This window comes from Suncus etruscus, chromosome 1 (genome assembly GCF_024139225.1).
Source record: "Suncus etruscus isolate mSunEtr1 chromosome 1, mSunEtr1.pri.cur, whole genome shotgun sequence".
Lineage (NCBI taxonomy): Eukaryota > Metazoa > Chordata > Mammalia > Eulipotyphla > Soricidae > Suncus > Suncus etruscus.
Window position 1 is genome coordinate 13,422,033 of NC_064848.1, and position 23,002 is coordinate 13,445,034.

At 46.5% G+C, this 23,002-nt stretch overlaps 1 protein-coding gene across 1 annotated transcript; it reads left to right on the forward strand.

Moving 5' to 3' along the window:
* The first annotated feature begins 13,174 nt into the window (after window positions 1–13,174).
* On the forward strand, window positions 13,175–22,072 carry LOC126015076 (cytochrome P450 1A2-like). The gene is given in 9 exon segments (XM_049777888.1): window positions 13,175–14,005; window positions 14,578–14,698; window positions 15,751–15,840; window positions 16,437–16,560; window positions 17,586–17,672; window positions 21,730–21,887; window positions 21,890–21,925; window positions 21,928–21,989; window positions 21,991–22,072. Coding segments are annotated over 9 exon segments (1,545 nt in total). The 3' UTR covers window positions 22,027–22,072.
* Window positions 22,073–23,002: the final 930 nt, after the last annotated feature.

Sequence of the window (23,002 nt, forward strand, 5' to 3'; positions counted from 1 at the left end):
AAGCCAGGAGCAACTTCTGAGCACATAGCCAGGAGTAACCCCTGAGCGTTACCGGGTGTGGCCCAAAAACCAAAAAAAAAAAAAAAAAAGAAAAAGAAAAAGAAAAGAAAATAATAGGAATAAAAAGGTAAGGAAAGGAAAGAAGAGAAGAGAAAAGGAAAGAGAGATATTCATTAATTGCCTTCACTTCTCTGCTGGAGACATTGATCCTTGACAGGAGCTGGCTCAGCTCACATGACAAGTTGAAGTAGATCCTGGAACTCCAGCCCCTGCTTTCATGCCAGGACTCTCCCCACCAAGATTTGCTAACTCAGACAACCAGCCACTCCTTAGGAGACCAAAAAGCACAAGCCTAGTTTCTGGGGCAGATCCCCATCTTCTCTGGACATTAAGTTCTATGCATTAGAGTTATGAAAGTCTTTACCTTTTCATCATCAATACCTATTTATGAATAACTCAGAGAATGAAAGGGGGATCTCAGGGGCACAGAAAAAGAGGGAGTAAGGCAGGAAGTTAGAGGACCTTGGCCTGGGACTGAGCAACCAGCGTGGGTCAAAGTTTGCCTGCCTTGCGTGAGAAGCTCTTTGGCTAGGATCCCCTAGGTTATCCATGCCAGGAACACAGAGGCGGGAGTGGGGACAGAGTGGGAGTGGATAGGGCCCTGAAATGGAGAAACACAAACAACTGCGAATCTGGTCCAGGAGAGTAATTCAGGCCTGAGGCTAAAGGACAAGGGGATCCCAAAGAGGAGATCAGAACCAAACCCAATTAAAGCCTTTGCTGCATCTAAAAAGGCTTCCTGGAGGGACATTCCTCCATAAAAGAAACAAATGGGGTGGATTGTCAGGGGTGCTGAAAGTAGAGAGAAATCATAAAGGATGGGAATCCTTAAAGGCATTCCTGACAAACAAGGGGCACAAGCTGAACAGGGCTAGACTGCAGGCAGCAAGGGGAGCAGTGAGTGAGGAGGGGAGCAGCAGGGGAGCACTGGATAAACATCCCAAACACAGTATCCTCTCAGCAACATGCCTAGAGAGTTAGAGAAGTTTGGTCTTCAGGGTCCAAGGCTCAGATGGATCAGCCTCTTGTTCCCAGCTACAGTAGTGTGGCCTCCTTGTCCCCTGGCAGCCTTGGTCTCAGCCTATTCTCCTGTGACAGTGACTGAGACTGACTCTCTTCAACTCTCGCAAAGTCATGGCTTGAACCATCAATCATGGTCACTCCAGCAATCAAGGAAGTTGGAACTCTTAGATCTACCGTATTTATTCAATTATAACACACACCCGTGTATAATGCGCACCCCTAATTTTCTATTAAAAATTGGTATAAAATTTTGTTTCACACCAAGCATTGTCATTGACAAAAAACGTTGAACTCGTGCGGCCATGATAGAAATCATTTATTGACAACGTAAACTGGTATAAACACAATACCGAAATAAAATTACCGGTAACAATATTTATTTAAAATGCTTCCAAGTCAGATTCATCATCAGATACACTACAGAGTTGTTCCCATTCTTCTTAAGTTAATTTTTCATCAGTGTCCCAGTTGGCAGGAACATCTGTTTCTCCAGTTTCTTCGTTCTCTTCTGAGTCTGAATTCCACAGCAGGTTATCTTCTGTGCCGTCCATTTGATTGCTGATACCTGTCTTCAAAAAACTCTTGATGATCATTTCTTTTGGTATGTCTTCCCATGATGTTTTAACCCAGGATGTCACGAGAGATAGGCCAGGTTTCTTGAGGTTTATTTTTTCTTTGCCCTCGTGTACAGTGCATGGCTGCAGCCCGGAAAAGGCACAGTGCGAACTCACAATTCACCTGCGCCCTCATTGGACCGGCCGCCACTGCCACCCTCATTTATAACGCGCATTTATAACCCAAACTTTGATTTCTTTTCTTTTTTTTTTTTTTGGGGGGGGGTTTTGGGCCACACCCAGTAACGCTCAGGGGTTACTCCTGGCTATGTGCTCAGAAGTTGCTCCTGGCTTGGGGGACCATATGGGACACCGGGGGATCGAACCGCGGTCCGTCCAAGGCTAGCGCAGGCAAGGCAGGCACCTTACCTTCAGCGCCACCGCCCGGCCCCTGATTTCTTTTCTTGATAGAAAATTCTGCGTGTTATACTCGAATAAATACAGTATACCTAGCACAGTATCCTTGCTGCTTCTTTTGGCCTATCACTTGGTCTTTTGGAGATCAGCCCAACCCTACTCTTTTTTAGTCAATGGGGTTGGTGAAGCTAAGTAGCCAGCATATGACCCCACGTTACAAGGCTGATCAGCTCAATAAGCACACTCCAGAGGCTTCTGGAAACTGTCAGTAGAGAGAAATTCTCCTGCCAGGAATGACTATACTGATCGAAAATAAGTGGACCTTGGAGTATTATCACAGAGAGATAATGCTGTGGATAAAGGACTTGTCTTGTATGCAGATAATCTGGATTCCATCTCCAATACCCTATCCCTAAGCCCCACAGGAGTAAGCACTGAGCACAGAGTGCTCACTCATGAGCACACCCGGTGTGGCCCTCAAACAAATAAACAAACCGAAAAAATGACAGAGGCCTGATGAGACTCTAAGTCTCAATAAGCAGAGCACCAGGTCCAAAGGTATTGGCAAATGAGGTTCCTACCTTTCTTCTGCACCTACTAGTTGGACAAAGCTGGAAAACAGGTAAGCAAGCCCAGTGCTCACCATGCCTGGCCCAGCTCAAGGCATCCTGCTTAAGCCATCTTTGCTTCTGGTTAGGCCAACAGGACCTGGTGGCCATGTGGCGGTGATGGCCAATGTTCCCACTCATTTCACCTGCAAAGCCTCCTAGTTCTTCTAACAAGCTGTGACTCTTACAACCCTGGCTCCCCCTTCCCAGGGTCACCAACAGCCTTCAGTACTCCATTTTCAGCAGGACTAGAACAAGAGCTCTCCTAGCTTTGATGGAAGAAAGAGCTATGAAGGCACAGCCCTGGGGCTCCAACAGGTGGGGAGATAAGGTATAACCCAGATGTTCTGGAAAGGTTCCAGAGGAGGAGGGGAGTTGCAGAGAATGAGAGAGAGAGAGAGAGAGAGAGAGAGAGAGAGAGAGAGAGAGAGAGAGAGAGAGAGAGAGATGTTCAAAGGAAATTGTTTTCCTTTTCTCTTTGTGAGAGGTTGGTTCAACACCCCTACACTCAAGTCTAATCTGAATCAATCCTTATGGATTTATAACCTTCCTGGGGACTGGATAAAACCTTGGTCTGGGGAGAAGGGATGTGTTTCAAGAGATCAAGTACATACATGCCCATGTGAAGGCTGAGGTTTGATTCCTAATGCCATATGCTACTCATAAGTTTCACTAGGTCTGGCCCTGCTGGCACTGGAGCTTCACTGGGAGTGACCCCAAGAACCTCAAAATATTGCTGGTGTCCCCCTTAACAATAAAAACATAAACATGGATTTATAATATCACTCTGATCAATGACATACAGAAACATTTTTTTTTATTTTGGGCCACACCCAGTGACGCTCAAGGGCTACTCCTGACTATGTACTCAGAAATCGCTCCTGGCTTGGGGAACCATATGGGACACCAGGGATCGAACCCAGGTCCATCCTGGGTCAGCAGCATACAAGGCACCATCACTCTGGGCCCTGACATACAGAAACTTTTTGAGAGAGCAATTAGGAATCTATCTTCTCCATTAAAAGTGATGCATAGGAGAGGAGCCGGCCCAGAGAGATAGCACAGCAGTGTTTGCCTTGCAAGCAGCCCATCCAGGACCTAAGGTGGTTGGTTCTAATCCCGATGTCCCATATGGTCCCCCGTGCCTGCCAGGAGCTATTTCTGAGCAGACAGCCAGGAGTAACCCCTGAGCAATGCCGGGTGTGGCCCAAAAACCAAAAACCAAAAAAAAAAAAAAAAAGTGATGCATGGGGGGCCGGAGTAAGTAGGACATTTGCCTTGCACTCAGCTGACCCAGGACAAATCTGTGTTCAATCCTCTGCATCCCATATGGTCCTCTGAGCCTGCCAGGAGCAATTTCTGAATGCAGAGCCAGGATTATCCCCTGAGGCTGGCCCAAAAACAAACAAACAAACAAAAACAAACAAACAAACAAAAACATAAAATGATACATGGCCAGGGTCAGGGCGATGGCTCAATAGGCTGAGCCTTGAATGTGGGAGACCTGATTTTAATCCCAGGCATTGCATATTCCTCTGAGCACTGTCAGGTGTGACCCAGAGCCCAAAGCCAAGAGTAATTTCTGAGCACTACTGAGTGTGGCAAAAAAAAAAAGAGGGAGGAAGGAAAGGAGAAAGGGCGGGAGAAAGGGAGGAAGGAATGAAGAAGGAGAAAAGAAAAGAATACCTAGCCAGAGGCAAATTATTACCCCTGTGGGTCTTGTCAAGTTATGAATGAGATGGCTGGCACTGCATCAACCACCTTGTGACCATGAGGGAGATAACATGGTAGAAAGGCTGCCATTCCAGTGATTATTGATCAGTAATGCACAAAGAATACGTTGTTATTCAGTGACTTTGCAAGAAAGAGGGTCTGTTTAAATAGGCTATTGAGGAAAACTTACTAAGGGGCTATTTGGGCTGGAGAGATAGTGCTGGGGTTAAGTCACTTGCCTTGCACATGCCGGACCCCATTTTGAATATGGCACCACCTACAGTTCTCCCAATCACCACCAGGAGTAAGCTTTGAGCAAAGAGCCAGGAGTAAACCTTGTGCATACTCCTGGTATGCTCCAAAGAACAAAACAAACGGGGCCGGGCGGTGGCGCTGGAGGTAAGGTGCCTGCCTTGCCTGCGCTAGCCTAGGACGGACCGCGGTTCGATCCCCCGGCGTCCCATATGGTCCCCCAAGCCAGGAGTGACCTCTGAGCGCATAGCCAGGAGTAACCCCTGAGCGTCACTGGGTGTGGCCCAAAAACCAAAAAAAAAAAAAAAAAAAAAGAACAAAACAAACAACAAAAACATGAAGTAGTCAGAACATACCCAAAACAAAATAAATAGCAAATAAGTGATGGTGAGTTTGAGAAACAATTAAAACTCTCAGTGGTAGCTGGTAAGAGTAAAATTGGCCAACTACTTTGAAGGATTTTTGGTGGGATCCTGTGAGGCAGATAAATCCATATAAGCCGTGCTTAGTAATTCCACTCTGGACTCAATAATTAGCAGGATCCACACTTAAAGATATCTGGGAAAGCTCCCCGTAGCCAGGACAGAAAGCAACACCAGGGTCAATCAACAAATGAACAAATAAATCAAGGATTGTGGTATTATTATAATGGAACATCATCCACAAAGAGAAGAAGTACAGACACACCCAACATTGAAGGTGAAGTTTATGAAGCAACAGAAACCAGATTCATTTACAAGTGGTTGAAATGGTAAAACTTGGGTCAGAGAGATAGCATGGAGGTAAGGAGATTGCCTTTCATGCAGAAGGTCATTGGTTCGAATCCCGGCATCCCATATGGTCCCCCGAGCCTGCCAGGAGTGATTTCTGAGCATGGAGCCAGGAGTAACCCCTGAGTGCTGTAGGGTGTGACCCAAAAACAAACAAAAAAAGTGAAATGGTAAAACTTTTGGGGTGTGGGGCTACACCCTGCAGTACTCAGGATTTACTTCAGGCTCTGAGCTCAGGGATCATTCCTAGTAGGGTGGGGGGGGGTCCATATGGGATACTGGAGATCAAATCCGGATCAGCTGCATGCAAGGGAAACACCTACTGGCTGTACTATCACTTTGGTCCCCAAAATGATAAATTTTAAATTCACCATGATTTAAAAAAAAAAGTAGAGGGCCAGAATAGTACAGTGGGAAGGATGCTTGCCTTGCATGTGGCTGACCCTGGTTCAATCCCCAGGACCGAATATGGTCCCTCAAGCCTTCCAGGAATGATTGCTGAGTGCAGAACCAGGAGTAATGCCTGAATTGCTGCTGGATGTGGCCCAAATTTAAAAAAATGGAGCTTAGGAAAAAAATTATATCAACCATGATAAAAAAAAAAAAAGGTGGGGGTGTTAGGGTTTGGAGTCGAAGGATGAGACCACACAATTGGAGTAAAGCTAAACAAAACTTTATTCCATCAGCCATAAGCTCCATACTGACCAATAGGGCCATGTCCCTGAGGAGATCATGCCCAAGGTCACAAGTCAGATTACATAGAGAGGAGATATAGGGATGTTCTAGCTTCTGATGATCTTAAAAAGAATTGGCTGTTGTCTAGGGCACTTTCCTACTGCTTCCTACTGTCCTTTCCAGATAGGCTATTTGGTTATGGCCAGGAAGCTTGGGGCAGTGTTAAAGAAAATAGGGTTGAGTATGTGGTTCTTACAAAATGATGTCCCTCCTTGTTCAGAACCAGGACTCCACAGGGAACCAGAATAGTTGGGAGCTTGTCTTGCACATAGCCAACCTGGGTTCGATTCCTGGCATCCCATATGGTCCCCTAACAGTGATCTTTGAAACAGTTAGGAGTAACTCCTGAGCACCACTCTGTGTGACCCTCCCCCCCAAAAAAGAAAGATGAGGGAGGGAGAGTGCTGGCTCAAAGGGTGAAGCACATGCTTTGCATATGGAAGTCCCAAGCTTTAACTCTGACACCACTTAGTCTCTCAGCACCACTTAGAGCAACCCTTGAGCACCAAGTCAAGAGTAGCCCTGAAGTACCACTGTGAGTAGCCTAAAAATCAAAAACAACTTTTAAAAAATGAGAAGGGAGAAGCTATAAAGCTGCCTATTCAAAAAAAAAATCATCTTTTGTTTGTTTGTTTTTGTTTTGTGGGGCCACACCCAGGTGCTCAGGGGTTACTCCTGGCTGTCTGCTCAGAAATAGCTCCTGGCAGGCATGGGGGACCATATGGGACACCGGGATTCGGGATTCGAACCAACCACCTTTGATCCTGGATCGGCTGCTTGCAAGGCAAACACCACTGTGCTATCTCTCTAGGCCCCAAAAAAATAATCTTAATGTAAACTACAGACTTTAGTTAGTAGTAATATAAGGTTGGTTTTTATCCCAGCGTTTATGCAAGATGTTAACATTAGAACAAAAAAGAAGTGAATGGGGAATGAAGTGTTTTCCTATAAACCTAAAATTGCTGTAAAAAAATACTGGGACTATGCAATAGTACAGGGGTTAAGGCACTTGCTTAGCATGCAGCTACTCCTGGTTCAAACCCTGATATCACACATGATCTCCTGAGCACCATCAGGAGTGATACCTGAGCACAGAGCCAGAAAAAGTCATGAGCACAGTCAGGTATGGCCCCCAAACTGTCACCTCATGCTTACAAAACCACTGAGCTAAGCCACTGAGCTCTTTTTATCCTTGACAGTTTCCTCTTGCATGAGCTGAACCCAGGCTTTTCCCTTCTTCTCTGTTGAGACCTTCCAACCTGCATTGTGGCTTCACTTTACAGTTCTGGCTCCAGTACATCTTCTCATACTGATGTCTCAGCTCTCTCACTTTCTGAAATTTAAAAGCTTGTTCCAGGCCAAAACAGAGTTGGTTTCTCACCTCTGCTGGTTTCTGAAACATCCCGCAACCCTACATCATGAGAGATGAAGAGGCAGGTTCTATTTCTGCACTTTCTTTCCCTACCCCAGGGCCACCCAGCAAGCAAGCAGAAAGGGGGGCACTGAAGAACCAAGTACTTTGACTGGCACTATTTTTTCTTCTCACTTTAGCTCAGTGTGTGGGTGTGTGTGGGGGGTGTGCATGCATGCATATGTGTGCATGTATGTACTTGTGTGTGTCTGTGTATATTGTGTGAGAGGGAGAGAGAGATATCTGCTGCCAGGTAGACTGTTCAATTCCCAAAAGAGATGCTGGACTCTGAACCTCTTTCCTGCCCTCTGCTCATTTCTACAGAATTTACCCTATAGCCCGAGACTGCTGAGGTCCCCTCTCCTATAATGAGGTACCCCTAATGTAATTAAAAATCCTGACCTTCAGCATATCTAGCCTCAAGAAGGCACCAACTCTGGCCATGCATGCTGCCTTCTTCAGGCACCTGTCTCAGTCTGTTCATAGATGTCCCCCTTGGGTTCTCAGGTGTGCATCAGACCTCGGCAGAGAGAAGTGATTAGAATACTGTCTTTTCAAAGCTCCGATTCAACTCGAGCACACTCCAAAGGACACCACAACACATTACATAACTTCTCGGATCTGCTGTAATCTGAGTGTAATATCGTTTAATCTCTAGCCAATGGATTACTGAGATTGATTTGGGTGATATTTGTGAAACCCTTAGGAGCAATTGGTATTGCTACCCCTAAGTAGCAAGGCCATCAGAGTATGTGAGAAATAAACAGACACCTCCATCTCCCTTACTTCACTCCACTGACATTTGGGGAGCACCTTCTTCCCCTTCTCACACTCAAAGTCTTAGTCTCCTAGGATTCCCCTCGACTTTGCAAGACATGTCCCCTCCTTTCTTCCCAAAGTGGGAGCATATAGGTGCTCTTCGGGACTCATTACAAAGCAACAGATTCCCACCTTTGATCTCACTTTCATCAACAATCATTAACCCCCCAGCATGCCCTATCTTCTCTTTCCATAAATACACAGACACAGTGGGGAGAGTGCTTGCCTTGCACATGACTAATCTCGGTTCATCCATGTAGTGCCCAAGAACCACAAGAGCTGATTCCTGAGCACTTCCAGGTATGACCCCAAAATAAAGGATTATTCCTGTGGAGCTCAGAAACCATATGGGGTGCTGGGGTTTGAACCCGACTTAGCTGTGTGCAAGGCAAGCACTATGTGTGTGCCATACCCTGTATTATCTCTCCAGATCTTAAGTACATTTGAATTTTATTTGTTTTGGGAGGGGTATGTTTGGCTGTGTTCAGAGATTTTTCCTGGCATTGTGCTCAAGGATCATGCCTGTGATTGCTCAGTGGACAATACATGGTGTTTGGCATCTAATTAGGGTCAGTGGCATACAAGGCAAATGCTTTACCCTTCTGTACTATCTCTCCAGCCCAGAGGTACATTTTTATGTAGAAGCATTTGAAAGTAACTTACAAAAATTATGACTTTGAGGGGGCCGGAGAGATAGCATGGAGGTAGGGCATTTGCCTTGCATGCAGAAGGATGGTGGTTCAAATCCCGGCATCCCATATGGACCCCTGAAACTGTCAGGATGATGTCTGAAGGTAGAGCCAGGAGTAACTCCTGAGTGCTGCCGGAATGTAACCCAAAAACCAAATATATATTTAAATTTGAGGCTGGAAAGGTAGTAGTGTGGTTAAGATGCCTGCCTTGCACATAGCTGACCAGAATTCCATCACCAATATCACATATGCCCCCCAGCACCACCGGGAGTAATCCCTAAGTACTGCCTGGTGTGACACAAAAACAAAACAAAAAAAGAAATGATGACCCTTCACCCATAATCACTCCAACACTAATCTTCTAGAAGCATTAATTAATCTCCTAATCATATTCCCTAGATAAGTCTTCCAAAGAGCCAGGAGCAGCTCACAAACACTGAGTTGGGAGCAGCCTTGGACCAGCCAGATGTGACCCCCAATAATTTTTCAAATTCTGGCCCCAAATATGTTTCATATAGTTTACTATATATACGGTATATATTTTCATATATATAATATATATATATCCACTCCAAGCAATACTCCTGGCTTTGCACTCAGGAATCACTTCTGGTGGGCCTAGGAGACCATATGGGATGCTGGGGATAGAACCCCGGCTAGCTGCATGCAAGGCAAGCACTTATCCACTATACTATCACTCTAGCCTCCTCATTAGACTTTTATATCTCTTTGTATAATCTCTCTGCTCAGAACAGGTTCTAGATTTGTTTTTTTTTCCTAATAAAATGAACAATTTTGTTGTTATTATTTTTGTTTGAACCACACTCATCTGTGCTCAGGGCTTGCTTACTCTTGACTCTGCACTCAGGAATCACTCACAGGGATGTGAGGGACTGTATAGGGTGCTTGGGCTTGAACTGAAGTTGGCTATGCATGAGGCAAAGCACCTTCCTTACCTGCTATATTATCTCTCTGAACCCTGAAATGAATCATTTTTTAAAAGTTATAAGCACCAGCCCTGGCTGGGATAAAAAAAAAAATTCAGTAATGGAGCCAGAGTGAAAACACAGCCAGGTAGCAAACCAAACACCCAGGATTGAGGGCCAGAGAGATCATATAGTGGATAAGTGGCTTACCTTACTTTCAGCCAACCCAGGTTTGATCCCCTGCATCCCAGATGCTTCCCCTGAACACTGCCAGGAGTAATTCCTGAATGTGGAGTCAAAAGTTGAACCCCTGAGCACTGGTAGGCATGGCCCCCAAACTAAACAAAACAAAAAATGAAAACAGAACAGGGCCTGGCACATATAAGGCATGTGTTTTACCACTTGAACCCCATCCTCAACATTGGCAATTTTGATGCATTCAAGTCAGTAAACCATAAGAATAACACAAAATTAAGTTAACAATGGACCTGAAGACTGGAGAGAGACCAAAAGCTACCAGGCAGGCTTTGCAAGCAGGAGAACAATATATTAGCCACTAATCTCTGGCTAATATATGATTCCCTGGATACTTTTGGAAGTGACTCCTGAACACTGGGCCAGAAGGAGCTTCCTTGAGTTCTTCCTACAAGAAGAAAAAGCATGAATTTTATTTCTTTTCCTTTTTTTTAAACTTTATTTATTTATTTATTTTATTGCTTGATTGGTTTCTGGGCCACACCTGGTGGTGCTCAGGGGTTACTCCTGGCTCTGCACTTAGAAGTCGCTACTAGCAGGCTTGGGGGGACCATATGGGAGGCCAGGAATTGGGATGCCTAGGTTCCTCCCAGGTCGGCCACATGCAAGGCAAATGTTGCATTGCTGTGCTATCTCTCCGGCCCAAAGCATGAATTTTCTTCATTCACTTTTTCTTTGTTTTTTTTGGCTACTTTGATTTGGTTTCTAGGCCACATCTGGTGGTGTTCAGGGGTTACTCCTGGCTCTACCTCAGAATCATTTCTTGTGGAGCTCAGGGGACCTATTTGGAATTCTGGGGATCAAACTTGGGTCAAGTGCAAATTTTACAAGGTAAGAGCCCTAGTCATTGTACGTCCTTCCATCTCCCTCATTCACGTTTGTTTGTTTGTTTGTTTGGTTGGTTGGTTTTTGGGCCACACCCAGTGACGTTCAGGGTTACTCCTGGCTATGAGCTCAGAAATCACTCCTGGCTTGGGGACAATATGGGATGCCAGGGATCAAACCCAAGTCCGTCCTGGGATAGCAGTATGCAAGACAAACCCCCTACCACTGTGCTAGCATTCCAACATCCCTTCATTCACTTTTAAACTCTTAGTAGGAGAGGTCAATTGAAAGCACAGAGTATTTGCTTGGGTAAAGTATTTGCCTCACAAGCAGCCCAATGGGGTTCAATCTCCAGCATCCCATTTGTTCTAAGAGCCTTCCAGGAGCAATTTCTGAGCACAGAGCCAGGAGTAACCCTTGAGCAGCCATGGTGTGGTCCAAAAACAAACAAACAAAAAATAAAACAAAAACCTTCTTAGCAGGAGAGAGAAAAGTGAGCAAGAATAGCTGTTAGCAAGGCCTTGAGGTAAAATGTGAAGGTGACTGGGCTTCATAGTTATCTCCAGAAGGGACATTGTGCACCCCCCTGCATCAGGGCAACTGAGTGTCCCCACATAGCCCTTGCTCAGACTCCAGGAGGCAAAAGGTTACACTAGCCAGCCCAGATTCACTATCAGCCCCCTGACCTGCCCTTGGAAGCTCCTAAACCTAGACCGCCACCACCTCATCCCCCAATAATTGGGCATTCCTTCCCTGAAGACACACAGCCTTTCCCCAAAAGAGCTGCCCTCATCCTGGCTAACAGGTAGAGCTGAGGAATCCTGGCCCAAAGCCAACCCCCAAACCTTGATCCTTCAAACTTTATTCAGTGACTTTTCGATCATGTGACCAGGCCAGCAGGCCAATCTGATGAGGGTGGCATTTATAAAAGGCCCCTCTCCCAGGGCTAAGAACTCTGTGCCAGCCCCTACTTCCCTGCTGAGCTCCAGCACCTGCCTCTACAGGTACTTCTCTTGGGTCTAGTTCCCATTTCCTAGAGCCCCCACTTGTCCCCTGAGCACTGGAGGAGATGGAGGGATGAGGGGATTCAGGGTGAGGCAGAGAAGATGTCTTCTAGGACCTGTTGCTTAGTGACACTAAATATATTATTTTGTTTACTGTTTTACTGGGGAGGAGTTTAGGACATTCCACCCAGGACCTCACACATGCATGAAGTGTGCACTTTCATAGGGGCAGCTTGGGCCAGAGATGGTACAGTGGAATACAGTACAGACAGATTGGACAGAGAAGCTAACCAGAGTTTAATTTCTGGCATCCTATATGGTCCTTTGAGTGATCTATGAACATACATAGGATCAGGAGTAAACCTTGAGCACCACTGGGTGTGCCCCAAAGATACTCAAACAAAAAGGTAGGTTTGAACGTGAGGTAGGGAGCTTCAGCCCAACCTTGGTTTCTGGGGGTGTGAATGGGGAAAAGGTGAGGTTGGTGGTCTTGATCCAGAATCCTGGGGACAGACAAGGGAATCCTTGGAAAGAATGAAGGTCATGTTTTGCTTGGAGGAGTCCTAGGTACAATGCCCAACATCATACAATCCCCTAAGCAGCACGAGGAATGACCCTTAAACAGAGCTAGGACTAACTCCTGAGCAGTTCTGAGTGTGATCCCAGGACAAAACAAGCAAAACAGATGACCCAGGGTGCAGGCATTGGGAGCCGTTTGCATCAGCCCTGGTTCTTGACTCTGGTAGAGCCAAGGGAAGCAATTTCTAGTGGCAAGGACCCTTTAGTGCAATAGGGGTATACTACTGTACTAACAGGAAGCCATCATGCTTCTCTGTTAAGAGGTTGCTACTTGCCTCCACTCCAGCCTCAAGACTGGAAAGAGATGATAGGGAGATTGCTTTGTAGCCCTCAATGTCTCTGATAAGTTAAATAAAGGGAGGGTCTCTGGGACCCATAGGACAAGATGGTCCTAATCCTTCTGGTGCCTACCTCAGAGCCAAGCACAGAAAATGTGCTGGGAGTTATTGACTGTAGGGTAAGTAAATAAATGCATGCATAAATGAATGGCTCCAGCCTGACTCCTCTTCTTACTTCCTCTGTAGGGATCCCATGGCGTTGTTTCAGTCCATCCCCTTCTCGGCCCCGGAGCTGCTCCTGGTATCTATCATCTTCTGCCTGGTGTTCTGGGCTATTAGGACCTGGCAGCATCGAGCCCCCAAAGGCCAGAAGAACCCCCCAGGGCCCTGGGGATGGCCCCTGCTGGGCCACATACTAACGTTGGGGAAGAACCCACACCTGGTGTTGTCACAGATGAGCCAGCTTTATGGGGATGTATTGGAGATTCGCATTGGCAGCACCCCCGTGGTGGTGCTCAGTGGCCTGGACACTATCAAGCAGGCCCTGGTGCGGCAGGGAGATATCTTCAAAGGACGCCCCGACCTCTACACCTTCACCCTGGTCACTGATGGCCAGAGCATGACCTTCAACCCAGACTCAGGGCCTGTGTGGGCTGCCCGCCGGCGCCTAGCCCAGAATGCCCTCAACACCTTCTCTATCGCCTCAGACCCGACATCCTCATCCTCCTGCTACCTGGAGGAGCATGTGAGCAAGGAGGCCGAGGTGCTTGTGGGCAGGTTGCAGCAGCTGATGGCCAAGGCAGGGAGCTTTGACCCCTATACCCAGGTGGTGAAGTCAGTGGCCAGTGTTATTGGTGCCATGTGCTTCGGCCAACACTTCCCCCACAGCAGTGAGGAGCTACTCAGCATCGTGATGAACAGCCATGAATTCGTGGAGTCTGCCACTTCAGGGAACCCTGTGGACTTCTTTCCCATCCTCCAGTATCTTCCCAACCCACCGCTGCAGAGGTTCAAGGACTTCAACCAGAGATTCCTACGGTTCTTGCAGAGGACAGTCCAGGAGCACTACCGTGATTTTGACAGGGTAAAACTCAGGGGCAGCAGATGGGAACAGGTTCCCCAGGATCTCCCAACCTTGAGCTTAGCCATGACCCTCCCCATCCCTCTTCAAGGTGCACTGCATGGTTGAACAGCCTAGAAAGGCTCTGGGACTCCTCAGGTCATCGGGAGTCCATCTCTTGCCTTTTGGGGCCTCACTTTCCCCTTCTATGCTTTCTCTCTCAGAACCCCTGAAAGATTAGGCTAGCACTAGGTCTCAGTAGAAACTTCTGAAGAAAGGGGGTACTGTTATTAAGGGTGAGAAGGCTTTGGATACTGCTGGAACCTGAGCCCCAGTAGAAACTAATCCCTAGCTCAGGTGTAGCTCAGGTGTCGCTTTGCTTCCCTGTCCTTACACCAACTTCCTCCTTAGAAATCGGAGCCCTGGGGATATTGGGAAGAAGGTTTAGGAAAGGGGCGGGAGATAAAGCTTTAACCCCTGTTGCTACAAGCCTCCCCAGAATCTCAACTCACTTCCTGGAGACCAGAAGAGATAAGGCAAAGTATAGTCTTTGACTCTGGAAGTGTTGGGAGGTCCCTAAACTTCTGCCCTCACAGGACAGTGTGCAGGACATCACAGGAGCCCTATTCAAGCACAGCGAGAAAGGTCCCAAAGTGGATGGCAGCCTCGTCCCACATGAGAAGATCGTTAACCTTGTCAATGACATCTTCGGGGCCGGTAGGAGCCATACCCCCGTTCCTCTCTCCACAGCCCAGGTGCTCCCTCTCTGCCCAGATAATCCACCACTGGTCTTTAGAGTGTGCATAGGCACAGGGATGGGGCCCAGATCGGTTTAAATTTCCCATAAGAAACTCCACCATGGGCCCGGAGAGATAGCACACCGGCGTTTGCCTTGCAAGCAGCCGATCCAGGACCTAAGATGGTTGGTTCGAATCCCGGTGTCCCATATGGTCCCCCGTGCCTGCCAGGAGCTATTTCTGAGCAGACAGCCAGGAGTAATCCCTGAGCACCGCCGGGTGTGGCCCAAAAACCAAAAAAAAGAAAAAAAAAAAAAAAAAAGAAACCACCATAGGGCCGGCATAATAGAACAGTGGTAGGGTTTTGCCTTGCACACAGCCTACCCAGGATGGACAGTGGTTTGAATCTCAGCATCTCATATGGTCCCCCGAGCCTGCCAGGAACGGTTTCTGAGTGAAGAGCCAGGACTAACCCCTGAGAACTGCGGGGTGTGACCCAAAAATCAAAAAAAGAAAAAGAAAAAAAAAAAAAGAAAGAAAGAAACTCCACCAAGACCCTTTCCTCAGCTGGTGCTCAAGTTGCCTTGTCTAAGCAGCAATGTTTCTCTCCAGGCCATTGTAAATCCAACAGCTCATTGTGAAAACAGTGACTCCAGCTTGAATTGAAGAGAAGCCTCTGCCTCAGCAATCTCTAGGGGGTGTGGGTAAAGCAGGAAGAAAGAGGAATCAAAAAAGACAGGGTTTGGAGCGATAGCACAGTGGTAGGGTGTTTGCCTTGCATGTGGCTGACCCAGGATGAACCTGGATTCGATCCTCAATGTCCCATATGGTCTCCTGAACCAGAAGCGATTTCTGAGCACATAGCCAGGAATAACCCCTAAGAGTCACTGAGTGTCACTGGGTGTGGCCCAAAAACCAAAAAATAAATAAATGAATAAAATAAAGAAAGACTGAGACAGTGAGCCCTTCCCTCAAGAAAATGCTGACTTCTGACCCTGTCTCCCTTGCTTCCTCACCTCATTCTTTGTCTAGGGTTTGACACAGTCACAACAGCTATCACCTGGAGCCTTATGTACCTTGTGACAAATCCTAGGATACAGAGGAAGATCCATGAAGAGTTGGGTATGTGCTATTCCTCAGTGCTCTGGTAGAGAGAAACCTGGAAATAACACATTTGTTCAAGCTTCACAAGGCTAATCTGTGATATGTTCTGTTACATGCAAGCCCAGAGCATCTAACAGTGCCTACATTGGCCTTTAAGCTGCTGGGTGTTGAAAGGATAATAAATGGACCTCAGATTATCAATAGATGGGGTCGGAGAGATAGCATGGAGGTAAGGCGTTTGCCTTTCGTACAGACCATCATCAGTTCGAATCCGGCTTCCCATATGGTCCCCCGAGCCTGCCAGGAGTGATTTCTGAGTGTAGAGCCAGGAGTTTCCCCTGAGCACTGCCGGGTGTGACCCAAAAACCACACACACACACACACACACACACACACACACACAAAGATTATCAACAGATATAATGGCCTGGAGTGTAATACAGTGGGCAGGACCCCATATGGTCCCCTGAGCCCTGCCCCGCCCCCAGGAATGATCCCTCAGGAATGATCAGGAATGATACCACAAAGAATGAGATCTAGTATACTGGGAGACACAGAAGACATGAAGCAGTCAGGGCAGCCCCGAAACCCTGCCTGTTTTTTCTGGCCTGTAGACACAGTGATTGGCAAAGCACGACAGCCCAGGCTCTCAGACAGACTCCAGCTGCCCTATTTGGAGGCCTTCATCCTGGAGACATTCCGCCATTCCTCCTTTGTGCCCTTCACCATTCCCCACAGGTGAGGCCTCTCTGTCCTCCCATGGATGTTGTGTGCCCCAGGCTTCCTCCTTCTCTCTCCTCAGTCTATCAGACCCTCTTCCTGACCATTCCCCAGGATGACTCACACTCCTTTGGCCTCCAGTCAACTTCTGTCAAGTGCAAACACCATCGAACTCCCCAACTCTCAAGAGAAATTAACCCTCCTGACTCATTATCACTTTCACTCACATTCCTTCTTTGCCAGCACCCTCAGCCTATCCAAGTCAGATCCCACACAAAAAAACCTTAATTCTTCTCATGTTAGACCTTGTTCCTAAAAACTCTCCTCTGACTCCAGAGACCCTATCCTCACCTAAAGGCATCACTGACACCACTTCCTTCCCTGAAAAGCCTTCCTGGAATCATCCAGATGATAGAATTTCCTGATAAGAGATTTCAACAGAGCTTAGAGTTGTTTGTCATTAGTTATATCCCAGAATTTTAACAATGTCAATTGTGAGCATGGGCTTCTGCCTACATGTAAGCCCAGTTATTCCCAGAGTAAAAGGCCTGTCTCCTCAGTTAAGTTGGGATTGCCCATGACACGCTGTGGTACCAGAAAATGGCCAAGTACACAGCTGACCACAGACCAAAATCAGTAATTAGAAATTGGAGAATTAAAGGCTGGAGAGATAGCACAGTGGTAGAACGTTTGCCTTGCATGCAGCAGATTCAGGATGGGGTGATGGTTCGAATCCCAGCATCCCATATGGTCCCCCGAGCCTGCCAGGAACGATTTCGAGTGAAGAAGAACCAGGAGTATCCCCTGAGCACTGCCAGGGGTGTCCCAGAAACCAAAAAAAGAAAGAAAAGCATTTAGAGAATAAGAACTGTGGAAAGGAGAAAATCATTTATTTCACTCCTTCTCAGCTCCTAACACCCCAGGGTGAAATCTGCAGATGGTAGTTAATAAGTCCCTGGAGGGAGATAGAGGTGAAAGCAAGAATCTCTCAGAGACGTTCCCAATTTTCCAGCCCTACTGACAGAGATCTCTTCTTTCCACAGTACAACAAAGCACACAACATTGAATGGCTTCTACATCCCCAAAGAACGCTGTGTCTTTGTAAACCAGTGGCAGGTCAACCATGACCAGTGAGTATACATATGTTGACAATGTATGAAGTTCAGGGGTGGAGCAATAGTACAGTAGAGAGGGTAAACACATGTAGCCCATGTATGTAGCCCACCCAGGTTCTACCTCTGGCATCCCATATGGTTCTCTGAGCACCACCAAAAGTGATCCCACACTGCAGGGTGTGACCCAAAAAGAAAATGTGAAGTTCAGCAGTCAGAAAGGTTGCCTGTACCCTCGAAACTAGTTTCAACAAAGAAATGTGTCTCAGTTGCTCCATAGCTTGCTCCAAATGACAAAATTTAGGTCAGTGTTTCTCAATCTTAAGAATTAGTGGGGCTGGAGAGATAGTACAGCGGAAGGGCGTTTGCCTTGCACGCAGCCGATCCAGGACGAAATATAGTTCAAATTCCGGCATCCCATATGGTCTCCCATGCCTGCAGGAGCGATTCCTAAGTGCAGAGCCAGGAGTAACCCCTGAGTGCCCCCGGGTGTGACCCAAATACCAAAAAAAAAAAAAAAAAAAAGGGACTGGAGAGATAGCATGGAAGTAAGGCGTTTGCCTTGCATGCAGAAGGATGGTGGTTTGAATCCTGGCATCCCATGTGGTCTCCCAAGCCTGCCAGGAGCTAGTTCTGAGCCTGGAGCTAGGAGTAACCCCTGAGCACTGCGGGGTGTGACCCAAAAACCTAAAAACAAAACAAAACAAACAAACAAACAGAAAAGAATTAGTGTACCGGGGCCAGTGAGATAGCACAGAAGATAAAGCACTTTCCAAGGAAGGAAGAAAGGAAGGAAGGAGGAGGGAGGGAGGGAGGGAAGGAGGGAGGAAGGAGGGAAGGAGGGAAGGAAGGAAGGAAGGAAGGAAGAAGAAAGCAAGAAAGGAAGGAAGGAAGGAAGGAAATAAGAAGAAAGAAAGAAAGAAAGAGAGAGAGAGAAAGAGAAAGAAAAAAAGAAAGAAAGAATGAAAGAAAGGAAGGAAGGAAGGAAGGAAGGAAGAAAGAAAGGAAGGAAGGAAGGAAGGATGGAAGGAAGGAAGGAAGGAAGGAAGGAAGGAAGGAAGGAAGGAAGGAAGGAAGGAAGGAAGGAAGAAAGAAAGAAAGAAAGAAAGAGAAGAAAGAAAGAAAGAGAAAAGAAAGAAAGAAAGAAAGAAAGAAGAAAGAAAGAAAGAAAAGAAAGAAAGAAAGAAAGAAGAAAGAAAAGAAGAGAAAGAAAGAAAGAAAGAAAGAAAGAAAGAAAGAAGAAAGAAAGAAAGAGAAAGAAAAAAGAAGAAAGAAAAGAAAGAAAAGAAGAAAGAAAGAAAGAAGAAGAAAGAAAGAAGAAAAAAGAAAGAAAGAAAGAAAGAAAGAAAGAAAGAAAAGAAAGAAAGAAAAAAGAAAATAGAAAAGAAAGAGATAAGAAAGAAAGAAAGAAAGAAAGAAAGAATAGAGAAAGAAAGAAAGAAAGAAAGAAAGAAAGATAAAGAAGAAAGAAAAAGAAAAATAAGAAAGAAAAAGAATAAGAAAGAAAGAAAGAAGAAAAGAAGAAAGAAAAATAGAAAGCATACTAGTAAAGAGACATTATAAGAGTTGGGCCCGGAGAGATAGCACAGCGGCGTTTTCCATCCAGGACCAAAGGTGGTTGGTTCGAATCCCGGTGTCCCATATGGTCCCCCCTGCCTGCCAGGAGCTATTTCTGAGCAGACAGCCAGGAGTAACCCCTGAGCACCGCCGGGTGTGGCCCAAAAAACCAAAAAAAAAAAAAAAGAGTTAAGGCATTTTCTTGCTACAGCTAATCCTGGTTCCATTCCTGTACCACATGCTCTCAAAGAGCAGAGGTTGGAGTAGTCCAAACTCATAAAATATATTTAAAATATAGTATCAGGACTGAAGGGATAATACAGTGAGTAGGGAGTTTGCCTTGCATACAGCCTATCTGGGTTTAATCCCTGCCATCCCATAATCCCTTAAGCACTGCCAGAAGTAATTCCTGAATGTAGAGGCAGGATAAACTCTCTGAGCATCATGAGTGTCATCCCAAACCACATGTGTGTGTGTGTTTGTAATATACAAAATATATTATCATAGACCAGATAGCACAACCAGTAAGGTGCTTGCCTTGCACAACCACAAACTGGGAACCAGTTTGGTTTCCCAACACCTTATATGGTCCCTCCTATTACAAAGCAAGGGACTTGTTCCCTGAGCACAAAAGCAAGGACTTTGGCCCTGTGCATTACCAGGTGTGGCCCTAAACCAGCATATATAATATAATGTAATGTAATTAATATAGCATGTATTCATCAGCTAGATAGATAGTACTATGATTAAGGCACTTGACTTGCATTGGGCCATACATTATTTCTTTTTTTTTTTGGGGGGGGGGGCCACACCCGGCGGTGCTCAGGGGTTACTCCTGGCTGTCTGCTCAGAAATAGCTCCTGGCAGGCACGGGGGACCATATGGGACACTGGGATTTGAACCAACCACCTTTGGTCCTGGATTGGCTGCTTGCAAGGCAAACACCGCTGTGCTATCTCTCCGGGCCCTGGGCTACATTATTTCAATCCTGTTTCAATATAGTCCCTTGAGCACTGCAGGAAATTACCTCTGAGCACAGTCTCAGGAGTAAGCCCTGAGCACTGCTGGGAATAGCCCAAAAACAAACAAAAAATAAAGAATCAGGGGCTGGAGTGATAGCACAGCGGCAGGGCATTTGCCTTGCATGCATACTATCAACACATACAGACCTAGGTTTGATCCCTGGCATCTCATATGATTCCCCAAACTTGCCAGGAGTGATTTCTGAGCGAGTAACCTCTGAGCCTGTAAATAACACATAGGTTTGATCCCAGGTATCCCATTCTTTTTTGTTTTGGGGTATCCCATTCTTTCTTCTTCTTTCTTCTTTCTTTTTTTCTCTCTGTCTTCATTTTTCTTTCTTTCTTTCATTTTTTTTTTTTTTTTTTTTTTTTTGTTTTTTTTTTTTTTTGGTTTTTTTGGGCCACACCCTGTGACGTCAGGGGTTATCCTGGCTATGCACTCAGAAGTTGCTCCTGGCTTCTTGGGGGACATATGGGATGCCGGGGGATCGAACCGCGGTCCGTCCTAGGCTAGCGCAGGCAAGGCAGACACCTTTACCTCCAGCACCACCGCCTGGCCCCTTTTTTTTTTTTGGCCAACCCGATGATGCTCAGGGGTTACTCCTGACTAAGTGCTCAGAAATTGCTTCTGGCTTGGGGGGACCTATGGGACTTTGGGAATCGAACCAAGGTCCACCCTGGGTCAGCCACATGCAGGCAAGCATGGTACCAATGCACTAGCGCTCCAGCTCCTTTCTTCCTTTTTCCTTTCCTTCCTTCCTTCCTTCCTTCCTTCCTTCCTTCCTTCCTTCCTTCCTTCCTTCCTTCCTTCCTTCTTTTTTGCTTGCTTTCTTGATTGCTTGCTTGCTTTCTAACCACACCCAGGGGCATTCAGGGTTATTCCTGGCTCTGTGCTCAGGAGCCTATTCCTGGTAGGCTCAAAGGACTGGGATGCCAGGGATTGAACCTGGGTAGGCCACATGCAAGGCAAACGCCCTACCTACCATATTTTCTAGCATATAAGATGACCCTTCAAACCCATAAAAAACTTCCTAAAAGTCGGCAGCATTTTATATGCCAGTATACGTCATGCTGAAACTTACTCCAGCTTCAGGGGCGAGTGATCTGCCCCTCTTCCTTTAAGAAGTAACTTACTTTTAAGACTTTTAGGAAGTTTTTCATGGATTGAAGGGTCATCTTATACGCCGGAAAATATGGTGTATTTTACGGTACTGTCACTCCAGCCCCTGCTAGGAATAATTTCTGAGTGTTAAGCCAGAAATAACCCTGAATACTGCTAGGTGTGACACTCCCCGCAAAATGCTCATTTCTAGACTGTTCAGTTTAGAGAAGTTTGGATAAAAAAAAAAAAAAAACCACTAAAGTCAGCAGATCCCTTCTACATTCCCTGTCCAATTTAAACTTGTGCTAGCAACCAAAGTCCATACAGAAGTCCCCAAGGCCTTTTTCCCCAAGATCTCTGGGACCGGAAATCCATGTTCTGTCTCCCTTTGCAGGGAGCTGTGGAAGGACCCTTTTGAGTTCTTGCCAGAGCGATTCATCACTGAAGATGGCAGCGCCATCAACAAGAACACCAGTGAGAAGGTGATGCTCTTCGGCATGGGCAAACGTCGGTGCATAGGGGAGGTCCTGGCCAAGTGGGAGATCTTCCTCTTCTGGGCATCTTGCTGCAGCGGCTGGAGTTCAGCGTACCCCGGGCATAAAGGTGGACATGGACCCCATCTATGGGCTCACGATGAAGCTCCCACGCTGCGAAACATGTCCAGGCCAAGCTCCGCTTCTCAGTCAAGTAATATCACCCCACAGGCCAGGCAGGAGTAGTGGGGTCTCTTATTATGGGCCTTTGTTTCTGCTCTTTTCTTTAAGAGCCACTTTACTAAGATGTGTTTTATGGGGCCAGAGCAATAGCACAGGTGGGTAGGGCATTTGCCTTGATGCAGCCGACACCAACAGACCCGGATCTGATCCCCGGCATCCATATGGTCCTGAGCCTGCCAGGAGTAACCTGAGCACTGTTGGATGTAGCCCAAAAGCAAAAACAAACAAAAAATATGTCATTCCTATACCATACCATGCACTCCTTAGAGTACACCATTCAACAGTTTGCTTATTATAAGAGTTCTGCTGCACCTCATAATCAAACTGTAGGGACAATAAGAAAGTGAATAAAGGGCTGGAGAGATAGCACAGTGGTGTTTGCCTTGCAAGCAGCCAATCCAGGATCTAAGGTGGTAGGTTCAAATCCAGCGTCCCATTATGGTCCCCCATGCCTGCCAGGAGCTATTTCTGAGCAGATAGCCAGGAGTAACCCCTGAGCACTGCCGGGTGTGGCCATAAACCAAAAAGAAGAAGAAGAAGAAGAAGAAGAAGAAAGAAGAAGAAGAAGAAGGAAGAAGAAGAAGAAGAAGAAGAAGAGAAGAAGAAGAAGAAGAAGAGAAAAAAGAAGAAGTGAATAAAGAATGAGGAAGTGGAGAAGGGAAGGAGGAGGAGGATAAAGAGGAGAAGAAAGGAAGAAGAGGAGGAGAATGAAGGAAAGAAGGAAGGGAGGAAGGGAGGGAGGGAGGAAGGGAGGAAGGGAGGGAAGGAGAGAAGGAGGGAGGGAGGAAGGAAGGAAGGAAGAAGGAAGGAAGGAAGGAAGGAAGGAAGGAAGGAAGGAAGGAAAGGAAGGAAGGAAGGAAGAAGGAAGGAGGAAGGAAGGAAGGAAGGAAGGAAGGAAGGAAGGAAGGAAGGAAGGAAGGAAGGAAGGAAGGAAGGAAGAGAAGGAAGGAA